This window comes from Pelobates fuscus, chromosome 5, assembly GCF_036172605.1.
Source record: "Pelobates fuscus isolate aPelFus1 chromosome 5, aPelFus1.pri, whole genome shotgun sequence".
Classification (NCBI taxonomy): Eukaryota; Metazoa; Chordata; class Amphibia; order Anura; family Pelobatidae; genus Pelobates; species Pelobates fuscus.
The window spans coordinates 283,731,307-283,749,549 of NC_086321.1; the positions used below are offsets into that span (position 1 = coordinate 283,731,307).

Here is an 18,243-nt window from a genome sequence, read left to right on the forward strand (position 1 = left end):
TCCCCATGCCCTTTTTTGTGTCTCCCCTCCAGGCCCTTTATGTGCCTCTTTGTCCCAACAAGCCTTCAGTGTGTCTCTTCATACCACCAGCCCTTATGTGTCTCTTTTCCCCCTTCCACAGCCCCGCTGTGTGTAACTTTCCCCTCAGCACCTTGGTGAGTCTCTTCTTGCCCTCCGAGTCCTTCTGTGTGTCTTTGAGCCCCCTCAGTCCTCTGTGCGTCTCTTTGTCATCGTCCCCTAGTCTCTGTGGGCATCTTTGTCCCCTCCCAAGCCTTTTTGCGCCTCTCGGTCCCGTCTCCTTCCATCCCCTCCTGTGCCTGATCACCTCCCTCCATGTAGCATGGCGAAGCAGACTGCGGGTAGAGGATCTGCTGTATCATCTACCTTCTCTGACAGGATGCTGTTCGCTGCTCTCAGCTTCCTGTCAGACCAGGTAGAGGATACAGCAGATCATCTACCTGCGGCCCGCTTGGTCATGCTCCATGATGTGACCGGCAGAAAAGGAGAACTGTGGCTGCCAGCAATTTATATACAGTTAAATTTGCAGTTCTGTTAACAAATTCTTGCAAAATAATGCAAGTTTGATATATTGCTTAGATTATTTGAATTTGGCACTACAGAGGTTTTTGGACTACAATTCCAAAGATGCTCACTCTACATTCAGGTAGACAGCAAAACCCTGCAGTGCCTAAATTAGCTATGACAACCCTAGAATCATTCCACCGACAAAAACAAATCCAGCTTAAATCTTACTGCATGCTTTTTAAATGTTTACGTTTGTAAAAAAATGTCTTGGTAAAGGAATTCAAAGCATAATAAATATCCAAGTATTTAACCCGGAAAGGTACATTTAGCTTGTCACTGGTTTCTAAGAACATCCTGTGGTCTACATATTATTACCCAACATAATGGTAATCAGTTTATCAACCTCAGAAATATCAAAAGCATTGATGACCTTGCAGGTTCAACTGTGCCAGGGATACTGCAGCTGGATCGCTATCGACTGATCGATCTCATTCATTGTAAACAACCAATCCAGGTCAATAAAGTTTTTATAAGATATGTGCGAAAATATGTGATTTACCCGTGCAGTCTTATTCATTGAATAAAACTCCACTGGTAAATCTTGGGTGGATCCATTTTTTTGGGTGTGGATTAAAAGCAATTTGATTCAGAAAATTCATTGTAAACTAATATTTGCAGTCTAGTAGTTATTGGGCCTGGAGGTCCTGGACGCAGTTTTACATTATGAGGTTTACACTATTTTCAAACAATTAACCCAAATGCTGACTTCATGGGGCATGTCAGTTCAGCACCTCTGCCTTAGAGGTGCCACAGGCCAGGGGAACATACGCTCATGCTTTCAGTCTGTCAGTGGTCATCCATTGAGAGAAATAATTTATAGAGGTATGTACCTTTTCAAAGAATTTCATTCAGTAGGTGCCCTGTGATAGGCTGACTGTATCAGCTGATGCCCTTAGCCCATCACTGGTGCTAAAGGGAAAAGTTCTGTATCAGTGCTGAGGCCGAAGGAAGCAGAAGTGGTAAAAATTTTGATTTAGTGTTAAAGACTTTGAAAATGGTTTAACCACATAATGCAAGACAGTGCCCCTCAAATCCTATAAACCACTTAATTGACATAAAGTTGTTATGAGGCTTGGAGTGTAAGTAGGCAAAGTTCCACATTTAGATGCTGTAACACAGTGACATAGTTCATATTATAATCATTTCAAAGTTGTGGCTGGGATCCAGGAATTCTGTGAAAACTGCTTCAAGTGCCTAATCATCAGACTGACAGTGGACTTTAGCTTGACTGCAGGGCCCATCGTTCTGTCTTGTCAGAATGCAGTGCTTAATGAGATCTGCTTAAGGTGGTACTACTATTAAAATGTTATTTAAGACATTATAGTGACTACTTGGTCTTAACGGACACTCTAAGCACCATGACCACTGTAGCTAATTGTAGTGGCTTGGAATGAAGAATCTTTGGGAGCCACCCACCACCTTAGTTTATATTAGACCATTTTTTTTTGCATAAGCAGAGAGACTGGAGCTCTTGTGACAGCTCAAGTCTTTGCCAAACCACTAGAACAGAAGTTCCCAACCCAGTCCTCAAGTACCCCCTACCAGTCCAGGATTTAATTATTCTGTTGGGTCTAAAGTTTTTCTTTTTTTTTTCTAAAAACACGTTAGACAAAACTGGGTAATCCCTTAATCCTGGACTGTTAGGGGTACTTGAGGACTGGGTTGGGAACCACTGCACTAAAAGTATAATAAGAAACATTGGCACACGTTGGCAAGATAAAACAAACTTAAGGAACACTGTAGGCACTGTAAATGCTTTACCTTATCAAAGTGGTTATACATAGTGTCTGGAGTCCCTTCTATTCGGCATTAAACTGTTTTTGTTTTAATACAAGAGAAGCCCCTAGCAACCCATCCTCTCCGTGCTTCTTGGGTTAATGAGTTAGTATCAGGTTGAGCAGCAACAAGCAGCTGAGATTGGCCTTAGTCATACTTCCAGTGAGGGCAGAGCCAGGGACTCTCATTCAGTGTGAAACTGCTTGAAAACGGTTTAAAACTTAATAGAGGGCCAATGCCAAGAGACTCCTGGTACTATAACCAATTCCATTAAACGGTTATAGTGACTACAGTGTCCCTTTTACTAACAAGAACAGAATATAAATTAAGTAACTATGCAACCACAATATCCATTGAATGATACATCCAACCTGCCTGTCACAGAATACCCTCCTTAATTGGCATGGGTGGTCCCAGGAGTTTGTATTATGGTGGTGATTCTTACCTAGTGGTGTAGTTCACCAGCAGCGGGAGCACTGCTCATTTGCTACCCCTATAAAATTTTTCATATTTTAAAATTACGCTATTAGCCAGGCCTTACAAGTTACTAGCTACTGCAAGCCTGGAGGGTTCATGGCACACTCATCATGGCTAAATTTGCACTCAAACATGGCTGGTAAAAATGTTAAGTCCTGTTTTAGGAGGTGGTGTTGTGTGGTCGCTGGTAGACCTTTTGGAATAATCACTTTGCTCTATCTTTTTTTCTTCTTTCTAAAAGGTGACAGGCCCTCTTAACCCTCACAAGGCTGGAAGTAATGTAATCTCAAGTGATCTCACAGGTTCAAACAACTTCATATTGTGATAGGCAAATATAGCTTTTAATATTTTACTTAAAGTGGAAGTATCACTGTCTGTGGACTTTGCAAAATTTGTTTAACTTAACGGAACCTGTCCCTCCACCTTCCTCTTACTGTTGGTCCGCTTCTATGAAGCACCAGGAGCTGAAGTCACTGCTGCACTCTTGCGCATGCGCAAAGCACCGCATTTAGGATCCCGCAGCATTCTCCATAGATGGAGCTAATATCCTGCAGGTGTCACCGGTCAATTTGCAGGGGGAGGGGTGTGTGAGAGTGCCACTTTAAAGTAAAAAACAACACATTTTGTAAGATCCGGGTTTACAACTGGTTGTGCAACTTTTCTTTAAGTCGGGATTTGAAAGGCATTTCCAAAATGGTGATCGCCACAGTGGCCCTGCCAGAAAGAAAAATTCAGAAATAAACTGATGTTCTTGCTTATCCAAGTATTAGGCATGGGGATCGGATATCTCTTCAAAAGTGCAATCTGTTTTACCAAATGCCTTACTAGCTGTTATCTGTGAGTACTAGCTACACACAACCAATAACAAGGGTGAAATGTCATACAAACATCAAGGGAAACCAGGAATATAGCTTCTTATCTATTCAATCACTACATGTAATCAATAGATAAAGCAGTTATGTACTCCAAAGTTGCTTTTAACACTATTTACACACACACAATTCAAGTTATTTGACATTAGTAGCACCTTTGGACAAAAACTGAATTGTGGTTTCATATGAACAGCCTTAGCAAGATACTACCAGGGCTAATATACCGGTACATGTATCTAAATAACATAAAAATATAGTGCATTTAACCTCAAACTAGCCTGGAAATCACATATATGTTAAACACCTGACATACTGCCTAAATCTGCCATACCCAGTAATGTATCCAATTTCAGCAGGTCCTATCCTAATATCAACCTAATTATTTTTATTACAAATTTACAAAACGCCAACATATTCTGCAGTGCTGTAAAATTAGATGAAAATGTACAGTATACACAGACCGATATAATATATATTGTATTTGTTTTAGATGAGTATAATCATTCCCTTCAGGCTTTTTGCAGAGAAAAGGCTGTGTTTACATTACAGCCTAGGGATACCTGCAGTGGTCACTCCTTAGATGGCTACTAGAGGTGCATTCAGTGTTGCACAGTGTGCAGCACTATTTAGTGTCACCACCCTCTGCATGGACACTGAACTTTTCTCATTCAATACATTTCTATAAAGAGATGATGATTGGCCAATGCGGTGTTTGGCTTGTCCTGGCTCTGCCCCTGATTGGCCTCCTTGACAATCTCAGCCAATCCATTGATTGGCTAAGATCACCACTTCTGATGAGGTAAGTCAATCAGGCAGATATGGGGCAGAGCCAGCACCAGCAGACTGGAATAAAGCTAACATTTTACTATATTTTGGGGGGCAGATGGGGCTACATTGTGTTTTTAACACTATAGGGTCAGTAATACATGTTTGTGTTCCTGACCCTATAGTGTTCCTTTAAAAGTGCTATCTAAGCACCATAAAAACAACAGCCCAACCATCACCCTTACAAACATACAGATACAACCAAATGCTCAATTTTGTTTTTTCCTCACCAGACCTGCAAGCCCCATGCAATTCGAAACATACTGTACAACACGCAAAACACTCCTAAAAAACACATTTCCTTATTCAATGCTTTGATACATCTAGACATCCACGGTGAGTTACCTTCATATCCGAGATCCTGGTCTAGAGAGTTAAATGTAGACATCTCTTGTGAGGAATGGATAAAAATATTTACTGTTTCATATAAATCCTCCATGAGCACTACCACACAGGAAAGTAACTACAAGAAAGTGTCCAGATGGCACTACTCGCCATCAAGCATTCATGCCTTTTTCCCGACGGCATCAGACAGCTGCTCAAGGTGCCTCCAATCAGGGGGTACAGTAGCCCACATCTGGTAGACATGCCCTGTGATCCAACAGTTTGGGGAGAAAATAGTTTAAAGGAACACTATAGGGTCAGGGACACATATGTATTCATGACCCTATTGTGCAAAACGCACTATTTATGTGGCTTGCCCCTCCTAGCCCCCTTAAAAGTTAATAAAACTCACCTTATTTCCTTATTTGAATCAATGCATCTCTATGAGGAAATTTTAGAATCCCCATGCAGAGCGTGGGGACGCTGAATAGCACTGCTGCCTACTGTGCAGCACTGAGCCAGGAAGTCCCTCCAGTGGCCATCTGAGGAGTGGCCACTTGGAGGCGTCCCTAGGGCCAATGTAAACACTGCCTTTTCTATGAAAAGGCAATGTTTGCATGAAAATGTCTGCATACAATTATACTCACCAGAACAACTACATTAAGCTGTAGTCTGGTGACTATAGTGTCCCTTTAATTAAAGCTATCACAAACATCCAGCTCGCACAAGAACCCAAAAATCTGTTGTTCTTTATATATCCAAACCTAATGCCTGGGACTATGAATACACTACTTATACATAAACTCACAGCTACTAACTTGCTAATCCCTCTACACTGGGAATCCAAGGCGCCATTCATAAGAGATTGAATGCAAAAAGTGGATTCTATCAAATCTATGGAGGAAATCCACTTTTCCTTGAAAAGTAAATACTCCTTATATAAAGATACTTTGGGCCCCTGGACACTTACTTGCAAAGGAGAGGAGCTGGACACACTCAGGATTAGTTGATATTTAAATGGTTATCTAACTAACAGGTTTATAAAAGGATTGTTATGGATATAATATGGTCATACACTGACACCACTAGGAATTAGTAGAGAGCCTCACGGATACTTGACATTCTATATACAACAAACTAGAAGATCAAGCTTCTTTATTTGGGCAAATCACTACCCTGCAATTTCTCCAACCTCTGCACACGCATACTACATAGCTATCCGATGTCCCCCTTCCAGTTCTCCACCTTCCGCCCCCCACCATTCCCCCTGATAGATAGAAAAATCACATTCTCAACGTCTGTCCACATCTCACAATTGTATTGATTGAGTCGAAGTAAGACCACTTACTTCATCCAGTTATGTTTTAGGTCCTTTAAGACTACCTTAACAAGAACAGAAAATGTAACAAAAAAAATAAATAAATACAAAATTCTCCTTGTACCGTTAGCATTTTTAACTTCTTTTGACATTGGTTACAATTTAATGGTGGTGCATGTACTTTTAGTTACATGGATATAACTGTTCTGCTACCTTATATTGTTATACCAAATGGAATTATCATTCTTGATTTGTATTGTGATATTTTTTCACTAAATATATAAATATATATATATATATATATACATAGCTGAAAAGAGACTTGCGTCCATCAAGTTCAGCCTTCCTCACATTTGTTTTTTGCTGTTGATCCAAAAGAAGGCAAAAAAAATCCAGTTTGAAGCAAATCCAATTTTGCAACAAACTAGGAAAAAAAATCCTTCTTGGCCCCAGAATGGCAGCCAGATTTATCCTTGGATTAAGCAGCTATTACCCTACTTTGAAAAATTAGATCCTTGAATATTCTGTTTTTGCAAGTATGCATCTAGTTGCTGTTTGAACATCTGCATGGACTCTGATAAAATCACTTATATTATATATATATATAAACAAACAGGAAAAAAAAAAACAACAGCAGCATATTGTACTAGTTTCAAGAGATCCTCTAATGCCATCCACCGGGCAAGAGTCCAATGGACCCTAGGCTCATGCAGTCCAAGCTGAAGTCCCTACTTCTGCATTAGTGACATTAATTCCAGTCATGTCTTCATCAGCTACTGGGTGGCAAATGTAAGCATTAAATCATTTGCAAAGTGTTTGACTCTTGCTCAGGGGACGGTGCAGGGAACACATGGCACCATAACCACTGAATTATGCTGTAGTGGTTATGGTGCTTAGAATGTCATTTTAATTGTAGCAGATTTTTGAGAAGCTGGACTGTTACCCTGGGGAAAAAAAACGAATTCTAAGTTTAATAAATTAGAGAAATAACAAAGGTGGTAGACTCAGCCATTCATCTGTGTCTACTGCCAATTAAAGGGCAATTTTACTTTATAGTGCCCAGATGACACAACTTAGAAAAAACACATTAAATACAGTAAAGTATACACTTAAAATATATTTTGGTGTGCACACGCCTTACAGATTACTTGCAAGAGGAAGTCAATTTGACACCGACCTTGAAACCATATAAGGTTTCAGAATATTATTTATGTGCCTATAAATATATACTTGAAGCATAAGACAACTGAATACTTTATTTAAAAATAGCACTTGCATGCACCAGGAGTTAAATCAGGTCATTACAGCTGATGCAGTTTATCCCAAGCTGTTTCTCTAAGGAAACACTCTTTAACCCCTTAAGGACACATGACATGTGTGACATGTCATGATTCCCTTTTATTCCAGAAATGTGGTCCTTAAGGGGTTAACTATGTCTAGACAAATGATAGACATCAAGCATTCTAAGACTTAGAGCTAACAACAATTGTATTAAGAAAAAACTAATTTAAAATAGCAGCACAGCTACCAAAACATGGGATGCAGTCCTTTTAGGTTTTGTAAAACCATCTCCTACCACCCAAAGCCCCCAGTGCTCACAGACTATAAATGCCACTACATGTATACAGATAATGTATAAGTAAAAAATCTGCATTATCTCAGTGCCAGCAGCAGGGAAGGGGGCAGGGGCGGGAGTGGGGTTGAGTGCCAGAATTCTTGAAAATAGTTTGACAAATCCAAATATGTTTCTATCATGACCACATTACTATGTATATATAAATAAAAATATATGGACTGCTTGGATTGCTTAAGGATTCTCATCCACTTCCTGGTTCCAAGACAACCAACAGATTTACAGCAAATTAGGGAAATTCATACGTAAATATGTTTTTGTTAATGTAGTTTTTTAGATCGTTATTTAAGCATTATCAAGTTGTACTGAGCTGATAAGTGCCTTTATCTGTTGGCCTTTTTTTGGTTTATTTATTCTACAGCATATATAGATTTTATAAGATAGTGAAACATTCACCCCTTCAAGACGGAGTCAATAGTGTACGTTCTGATCAAAACAAAATGTAAACAAAAACAGGAATTTGCGCTATATGTCTGTTCAACCGTAATTCACCTCTTTCATATTAAGTGCACCCACACTTATTATATATCATTTTGTTTAGGAGAAACTGGGCTTTGATTTCTCATGAACTTTTCATATTTGAAACATAATTTATTATGAATAAAATAAAAAAACTGTGAGAAATTAAGATTTAAAAAAAAAACTGTAGACATTTTAGCTGTAAATGTCATAATACTGTAAGCTTTAACTGCAAAAAAAACCACATATTTGGATTCAGCAAAGTCTCACAAGTACAACTGTACCCCCATTAACAGTTTTTACGGTGTTTTGGAAAGTTACAGGGTCAAATATAGCACATTTCATTTTTTTCACTATGAAATTTGCCAGATTGGTTACATTACCTTTGAGACCGTGTGGTAGCCCAGGAGTGAGAATTACCCCCATGATGGCATACCATTTGCAAAAGTAGACAACCCAAGGTATTTTTAGTAGCCACTTAGTCACAAACACTGGCCAAAGTTAGCGTTCATATTTGTTTTTGTGTGAAAAAAGCAAAAAACAAATATATGGCCAGTGTTTGTGACTAAGTGGCTACTAAAAATGACTGGACATACCCCACTTGCAATACCTCGGGTTGTCTACTTTTGCAAATGGTTTGCCATCATGGGAGTAATTCTCATTCCTCGGCTACCATACGGTCTTAAATGCAACGTAACCAATCTGGCAAATTTCAATGTGAAAAAAACGAATTGCAAGCCTTATATTTGACTCTCTAACTTTCCAAAATACCATAAAACCTGTACATAGGGGGTACTTTTATACTTGGGAGACTTCACTGAACACAATAATAAGTGTTTCAAAACAGTAAAACAAATTACAACAATAATATCGTCAGTAAAAGTGCGGTCATGTGTGAAAAATGCAAAAAACTTCACTTTTACTAAATATATCATCGTTGTAATACAAGTTACCATTTTAAAACACTAATATTTGTGTTCAGCAAAGTTTCCTGAGTAAAGCAGTACTCCCACCCCCGCCCCCTTGTACAGGTTTTATGGTGTCTTGGAAAGTTACAGGGTTAAATACAGTGCGTGCAAACTAAATTCTCTGCACTTTCTGCCTGGGTTGTCAGGCACGTCAATCAAATTTTAATAAATTAAATCACATAATTATGTTAAAAGATTACTTAAATATGTACGTAGAATTTTAATATATATACATATATATGTATTTAAATTCTACGTATATACTTATGCAGTTATTTATGTAATTATATATATTTATCTATATATAAATATTTGCAGTTATTTGTATTTTATATATAGATATACATATAGAATGTAATTTTAAGTGTTTTTTGTTACCAATATATATATATTAACAAAATACATTTAGAATGAGATCACATATGTATGTATAATTTATTTTATTATTGTAATTATACGTATATATATATATATATATAGCCAAAAGTACAAGATAGCACTCCAGGGACTTCCAAGTTGAATGAATAAAACAATAAATAAAAATCAACGTTTCAGTCTGTATCACAGACTTTCATCAGGATGAAAAGCAGGATGATGAAAGTCTGTGATACAGACTGAAACGTTGATTTTTATTTTGAGCTAATAAAAGCTAAGTTTTATTCATTCAACTTGGAAGTCCCTGGAGTGCTATCTTGTACTTTTGGCTGTATCTGTTTGCTGATAAGCACCGGGCAAGTACATCAAGGAAGGTGGAGTGCATTACTATTTTTGTTTTACATATATATAATATATATATATTGTATATATGTAACTTCATTCTAAGTGTATTTTAATACTAATATATATACTTATATAAACATTAAAATACACTACCTATGACGTTACATATATATAAGATGTATATATATTATATATATATATATATATAAATACATTTAATTAATTTTAAACATGTATTTTTGTTTTAATACTTCCCACCAGCCCAGACAGTCCTCCTGCTGGCAAATCCACAGCCAGCCATAGGGGGCAATGTGATCGCTCTTTGAGAGCGATCACATGGCCCCCAGGGGCCTGATTTGCTGTCAGGCAGTCCTCCCGAAGAGGATCGCGGCGGAGGTGAGTTTTCAAATTTCTGGAATAAAAAGGAATCATGACATGTCACACATGTCATGTGTCCATAAGGGGTTAAACCCTATTTAATTTGGGACGGCATAAAACGTCGTAACGGCGTTAAGGGGTTAAAAACAAGGATACAACTCCTTATTACAATTATTTATATTCACATAAAATGGCACTCCAGTGTATCTTCCTTTTGAATTTGTTTATGAAAAACAAGGTATAACTATAGGACCAATGCCATGCATTGTCATTCCATATTATTTTGTGCAGTACTACACACCTGTAGCCAAACCATTACGATGAAAAAGATAGAAAAGGGAAATGCAGTGAACAAGATTTTGCCATCCAGGCAAACTTTAAATGTAATTATCCTTTATGTACTCAACTCAAAATATTAATGGAACACTATAGGGTCAGGAACACAAACATGTATTCCTGACCCTAAAGTGTTAAAAACAAAATCTAGCATCCCTGCCCCCTCTAAATATAGTAAAGTCTTGTGTTCCAGTCTGCTGTTGTTGGCTCGGTCCCTGGTCTGCCTGCTTGTCTGACATCATCAGAAGTCTTGAACAATAGCCAATCACAAAACTTTCCCATAGGATTGGCTGAGACTTTCAAGGAGGCAGATCAGGGGCAGAGCCTGAACAAGCCAAACACAGCCTTGGGCAATCAGCATCTCCTCAGAGAGGTCCAGTGAATCCATGCAGAGGGTGGAGACACTGGATGGCAGTGCTGCAGCCCCAGGAAGCACATCTAGTAGCCATATGAGGAGTGGCCAGTGGAGGTATCCCTCAGCTGTAATGTAAGCAAACTGGGGCTTTAAAGTATTGCTTGTACTCCTCCTTCTCAATCTAGAATTTTTTTTCCTTCCACTTTTTATCCCGATCTGTTGTCTTTTCTTTCATCTCTACCAGTCCTACAATTCCTCCTTATTTGTCTCTCTCGTTAGTCGTTTCTTGGGCACTCTCTGCCCCCGCTGCTCTTTCCCATTGGTTTCTTAAATTTCCACAAATAGCTTGTCTAGTTTATGCCAAACCCCATAGTCTATTAGTTTATCTATTACAGACTATAAGCAGGCTTCCCCAAACTCCGGCCCTCCAGATGTTGCTGAACTACAACTCCCATGATTCTATTAATGAAATAGATAGGCTGAGAATCATGGGAGTTTTAGTTCAGCAACATCTGGAGGGCCGGAGTTCGGGAAAGCCTGGACTATAGGGTAGAATCAAATAAAATACAATCTTTTTTTGCTTTGAGTTGGACAATTAAGGGAACATTTTGGCATCTTTGAGACTTAAATACAATGCAGCACAAAATTGCTGGTCCTGTTCCGGAGCACCTGTGGCCGATGGGGGTGAGTGCGGTTCCTGTGGCCAATTTTGTTATTTACAATGCAAACTTGTTCTAAGCCTATGATTTAAATTGAATCTTCCAATCATCTACTATAAGTTTAAGGTACTTTATTAAGTGTTGTATGTTTTGCTCAAACAAAACTGTACATCAACCTTAATACAGGAGAACAGTCTAATAAATAGAAGAAGTAGATGTAAAGAGTTGTTGGTTCAGAAAATGTGTAAAAGAGAAAAATCTAAATTTTTCCACTTCACCATTAATTTGACACCATAAAATTATATTACTGCAATTTCAATGTGCATCACTGTAAGAAAATGATTAATAAGAATAGTATCCACACAAACTGCCCCAACAAGCAGAGCTTAATTGAAAGCAATGTGTAACCAGCTATGCAGGCGGACCACCAAACACATTTTTATGAATGTAGCCATATAGAAACAACCAAATGGTGCAGGCATTTTTAGTCTCTGCTGGGATTATATTGATGAGCAATATTCGCATTATGCCCCATATGTTGTTTTTGCATATAGACAGCTGCTTTCTGCAATGGTGGAAATAAGGAAAAGCCAACAAAGAATGGGGATTAACAAATCTCGTTTTTAACTCACTTTTTTTTTTTTACATGATTGTTAATATAAAATAAAAGGGTAGGAAACTGCAAAACATGTTCATAAAAAAATAAGAAGGCTTTAATTTTTATAATTTAAGTTACCATATTTGTGGGGGGAGACACTTGATTGGAGGACACATTTAAGGAAGAGAGAGTGTTTGAGTGACATACACAAATATTGTAACTTCAAGCACTTTATAGGTTTATGATATTTGACAATGTCATTATTCATGGGATATTAGCACTGGGCATGGTCTCTTCTTAGTTTCGCTTTTGTACACCTAATTAGTGAGACATTGAATGAACCTGGCCTGTAACAGACATATGTTAAGAGCAGCTTCAGGTAAGGCAATTTGATCCTTAACTAATTTTTCGAAATGAGATGCGTGATCCCTGCTACAGAGCAACAGGGAGCAGTAAACATTTTGTTACTTGACTGACTTTGGAAAAGCAAAGTATAATAAAAAAAAAAAAAAAAAAAAAAAGGTTTAATAAGGAGTTTACATGCACTTCTGATGGGTTACTAACACTGTCTGCTAGTGTAGTTTTGTTATTAATGGACCACATAAAACATTATTGTGCCAAACTGCCTTTTTCTCCAGTCCATAGTTCTCGTAAGTCCACATTACAGCCGAGGTCTCTCAGAGCTGCTTTGGCCACGTCATCGCAGTCTTTGTGAGTGCTGCGGGCTTTTACTATCAGAGATTCTGCTCCCATTTCCAATATAGATTGACAGAAATCACTATTCCTGGAGACCAAGTTCCTGATTACCATGCAGGCTTGTTTCTGTAAAGAGATATACATATACATTAACTTTTGGTAATCAAAAGGCATCTACAACATACATAAGATTTGCAAATCAGGTAGTTAAAACAATTGCCATAAATCTGTTAATGTTAAAAGGGAACTGTTACACTACTGGAAATTACATAATTGAAAACAATATTGGAAAATCAACTATAATTTTTTCTGTTAAAACGCGACGTTCTATTTTCCTGTAAATGCAGGGTTGTAAAATTCCTTTTACCCAAGACCTGGGCTTGTGTTTCTAGATACCGGGCATGCGATTTTAGGAGAAGGAGAGTAACTGAAGGGGTTTAAACCGATTTGTTTTCCTGACACTATAGTGATCCTTTAAGAAGTCAGTAAAAACACACCTCAGTTCCATCTCTTCAAAAGCCCAGCTCACTTTCTCTTTCCACTGTTCGGTTCTGCAACACATCCATACCACACCCACACACCGCTTTGACATGCTGTTATTCCTCGTGTGTCTATACCATTTTTTCATCAATTGCATGCTCAGTTGAGCTGGTTCTTCTTCACCTCTTTTAAGATTTGTGTATGTCAGTCACTTGTCAAATATCTCCATTCTATAATTGTAAAGTGATGAGGAATATGTTGGTGCTACATAAACGGTTTCTTGTTGTGGGAAAAATATCTGAATAGCATGTGTGGAAACACTCCTAACACAGCTTTGATATAGGGTTATAATTTGTATCCTTGTGGTTCTCCTTTTGAAACACTGTTTCACCTTTGACACAACATAACCAGCACTATTCTTTTAGAGGACAAATTGTTCCCACGGATATTTCCCACTGCTGATTCTCTACATACGCTGCAATTTACATTTAAAACTGGAAACAGATTCACCGGAGTTTGCATTTCATGGAAACAAGTTCTTTTATAAAAATAAACATTTAAGAATAATCAGGGTAGATCGGATTAAATGTATTATTTAAATCTCTTATCAGTAAGATTCAATTTAAATATAAATAATAAACAAAGACTCATTCTTGCTCGTTGTAGTAATTTTAATATTTCCAACCGGATGAAGATATCAAATTTAGAATAACTTTTTAGATTAGTTTAACAGTTATAACAAATACTTTTGTTATATATATATATAGATATATATAGATATATATAGATAGATAGATAAATAGAGGTGAATTAGGTTAATCACTCATATTTGGAAAACTTTAATTGTTTTATTTAACTGAAATAAAAATATGAATATTTGCATAAACATCAATGATTATTAACTAAACTGGTTAAACAAAATATCTTAAAAAAAACAAAAAACGTAAACTGCAATGGTTTGCCCTCCTACCCAGGTTACTGTCAGGCAATAATCCTTCATTGATGCTGGCTGATATGCATCTGGCTTCTGCAGAACGGCAGAAGCTAGATGCCGATCCCCGATGGCGATTCATTGGCTGAGAGAGTCAGCTGAACACTTTCAGCGAATGAACGATCCTCTGTGCAAAGGATATGCACAGAATTGACATTAGAATCATCCATTGGCTGAAAGTGCATGTTCCCTGTTATTTGATGATTTCTGGGAAGCTTGAGATGTCCATTTCGTTGCATATGTTCCTAGATGTGCTCTCTAACCGACAACTGGTGCATGTGATGATATTGTGATTTCTCATTCTAAATGAAAGACCCTCCAAAAGAAACTGTGATGTTTTCCACCAATACAAATTTCTAATTGTGGCGGGACAAACCCTCGTAAGCAGATCCAGAGAGGAAGTTCTCTGTTCCATTCTGCCACAATATTTCTCTGTAGAGGTTGCATTTCTACTTGAGCCAGTTGACAGCTGGAATTGTGGATGTAAAAAGACCCAACAACATCATGGCTTCTCTTACCATACAGAATTCCTTTGTTTCTAGATCCACAATTGATCTGACAATGTTCGTTCTTTTTTCTGTTGGGAGAATTTTTTTTAATACAAATGGAGTATATGATTTGACCCATAAATTGAATACTTCTGGTGGGGACCAGCACGGATTTTGCTATGTTTAAAAGTTTTTCTCTTGAGGAAACTGTGAAGAGCCAATCGTCTAAATATGGAATAATTAGGAGACCTTCTTTATGTAATGCAGCTGTGATGAACACCAGTACATAGGTAAAAACCCAAGGTACTGACGACAGACAAAACAGAAGTTTTTTCTTAAGTGGAAATGCTGGCCTCCATGCAGAATTTTTTCCTTTTAATGCACCTATTTACTTATTTTAGGTCTTGGATAGGCCTGGAAGAACCATCTAGTTTTTGTACCAAAAAGAGTCTTGAGTAGGTCCCTGAAAAGCATTATGTGTGAAGAACATTTTCTATGACTTGACAGAATGAACATTATGGAGGGAGAACACTGAACTCCACTTGGTATCCTCTTCTTATGATATAAATGACCCAATTGTCTGTGGTAGTGTTTTCCCCATTGTGTAGCGAATGCCAGATGTCTTCCCTCTACTGTCCTGTCATCATAACTTGCAACCCTTAGATTATACAATGAATTTACTTTGTTCTTTATTTCTATAGTCAAATGGCTGTCACTGTTTTCTTCTTGTATTAGGTTTGCGAAAATAATCCTATGAGAAGACTTATTCCTATAGAAGAACGTCTTATTCTATCTGATCCAAACAGCCTGCCTTGATCAAAAGGCAGGTCGCACAAGGAATGTTTCGATGCAGAGTCAGCAGACCAATTTCTGAGCCAAACTGTTTGCCTAGCTGCTGTAAAGAGGCCCATAGATTTAGCTTACAAGCTTCAGAAGTAGAGTCTGAAAGGAAACCGGAAGCCATTCTGAAGCTCTGTAGAAGTTTCAAAGGATCCTTCTTGGACTTCCCCATGTACATCTTTTTTTTAGGGAATCCAGACAAATATGTTGAGCTTTAGCCACTGATGTACTGATGTACCTAAAATAAGAGCTTTACTTTGAGCAGCATTAGTGGCATATAATTTACGTAAAGATGATTCAGCCTTGTTAAAAAACAAAAAAAGGGTGGTATGTTTCCCAAACTGTACAATCAGCGCATCCACCTTAGGAAGATCTTTGATTTCTTGTTGTTCACTTTTTTAATGGCAAAATAGTTTTAAAATTATTAATTAAAATGGCTTTTTAATTGATATTTCCATCATTTCCTTCAGTTTAGGACAGAAGGGAAAAGATCTGAGCTTCTTGCAATTAACAGATTTCTGATCGTTAGCAGAATCTTTATTTTCCATAAGGTGCTAAACTTCTTTGCATCTGAAGAATCCTCAATTGAGCATGTAGAAGAGTCTGTCTGTTTCCAGTTTCCTTTTCTTGCTCTTACCAGGAGATTTAAATACCGTTTCAGTAGGCATAGAGGATTGGGCTGATTGATCAGCAGCTGACCTAATATCCAAAAAAGGTACGTAGTAGACTGTTCTGAAACCTTGACAGAATTGAAGAAATATCTGACTTTTTAGCTTCCTCAGCTGCTTGCTTGGCACAGAGACTACAAATTTAACTTTTATAGCCATCAGGCTTTGGCTGGTTGCAGGAACAACATACCACAAGTTTGGTTTTGGAGATATGTTTTCCCTTTTCCAACATTTTATTAGGAGTTTCGGTATTAGACATACTAAAAAAAAAATAATAATAATAATAATTAGGGTGTACTGGAAGGCTGGTGAGAGCACACTTGCAACAGAGCTGAAAGCACCAGGCAGACACATAGTCGCTGCTGGTAAAACTGCCTCCACAGTTCTGGGACTTGAATTTTGCACCTTTCTGTGGGACTTGCGTTCCACAGCTAGTGCGGTCCCGACACACATTCACCATTTCTGCACCAGACAGGACTTAGGTGGAAATAATAAAAAGCGTGGACCGTGTGCGTGCCAACGCTATGCGAAGAGGGAAGAACTGGGCCCACTGTTAGAGCGAGCTTTCCCCAGCCTAAGCAGAGCCCCCCTTGGCCACAGCCTTCTCACCTTCAACAGAGACAAAAAACATAAACGTGTGTGCCTACCTTAACTGTCTAAGGCAGGCAGAGACCTGGGATTTGGGTGTTTGTGTAAGGTTGTTTACTATGTGGTGATGGGTATGAGGAGCAGCATAACTTTTTGAAATCTATCTAGTTGTCTGCCTGTATCCCTGTCAAGTGTTGGTGGATATTCCTGTTATAGTGCACTGCCTCTAACCTGGAGGGAAAATAAGTTATTCTGTGAATCTGGAAAAGCTGCCATCTACATGAGAGCTAAGTAAGCACACAATATACAGTACATATGTAAATATCAGTTATATCAAGTATTCCTCTGACGTTGGGTACAGAAGGAATAGCAGTGATTGTAGAACACTCATGTAGTTACGAGCAATTGTGTGCGTGGATACAGGGACATGCAACCTTCCTGCATGCTAACACATGCAATGAGCTTACACTGTTATGGTGCTTGTAGTGTCTTTCTAACTTGCAGCTGGCAGTGTGCGTCTCGTGACAGCATTAAGACTGAATTTACTTAGAATCTTCTGTGTTTTTTTGGCACGATTTCTATTCTCGGAAACACTGGCAAACCAGGCAGATAAACACTGTAGTAGAGGAGAGATTGCAAAATAAGGTGGGGCTGTCAAACAAGAATGTTCTTATATGGCCTCTAGCAACAAAACCGGCACAGGTATACTATCAGAAGTTGTGTAAGCATAAGACATTTGTACAGTGAGTGAACATCCATTGATTAAAATGTTAACAATACAAATAAGATAACACTTGTCGAATTACTTGACTTGGGTTACCTGGACAGATACACTCTGTGGATGTATCTTCATTGCTTGGAGGGCAACCAGTACTCCACCGCCTTCCATGATCACTCTACAGTTTTCAGGTTTACGTAGAGCGAGCATTGCTAGAGCAGAACAACCCTGGTCGCAGATCTGTAGGGAGAATACAATAATTACATGTCTAGTGCCTAAAAAGTAAAATCGACGTATTGTACTTTTTTCAATTTAAATGATCACTTTCTAGAAGTTACACAGATCCCGCACATTAGAAATTATATAAAACTTTAACTGATTGAGTACTACTGAAAAGCACTGCTCACAAGTTTATATAAAAGACAAAATGATTGAAATACAAATAATCTTTTGCCTGGAACCTATATCGGATCCTAAAAACAATGACCAGT

General features: G+C 38.1%; 1 protein-coding gene across 3 annotated transcripts in view; it reads right to left on the reverse strand.

The window, feature by feature from the left end:
* Window positions 1–12,010: 12,010 nt before the first annotated feature.
* The window catches only part of ARMC6 (armadillo repeat containing 6), a 34,887-nt gene continuing 28,654 nt past the window's right edge, over window positions 12,011–18,243 (reverse strand). For all 3 annotated transcript variants that reach the window (XM_063457299.1, XM_063457298.1, XM_063457300.1), the window contains 2 exons: window positions 17,855–17,992; window positions 12,011–13,105 (listed from right to left, as the gene is read on the reverse strand). In XM_063457299.1, the coding sequence (XP_063313369.1) occupies window positions 12,893–13,105; window positions 17,855–17,992 (351 nt within the window). In that variant the 3' untranslated portion in view covers window positions 12,011–12,892. The remainder of the gene's footprint in view (window positions 13,106–17,854; window positions 17,993–18,243) is intronic.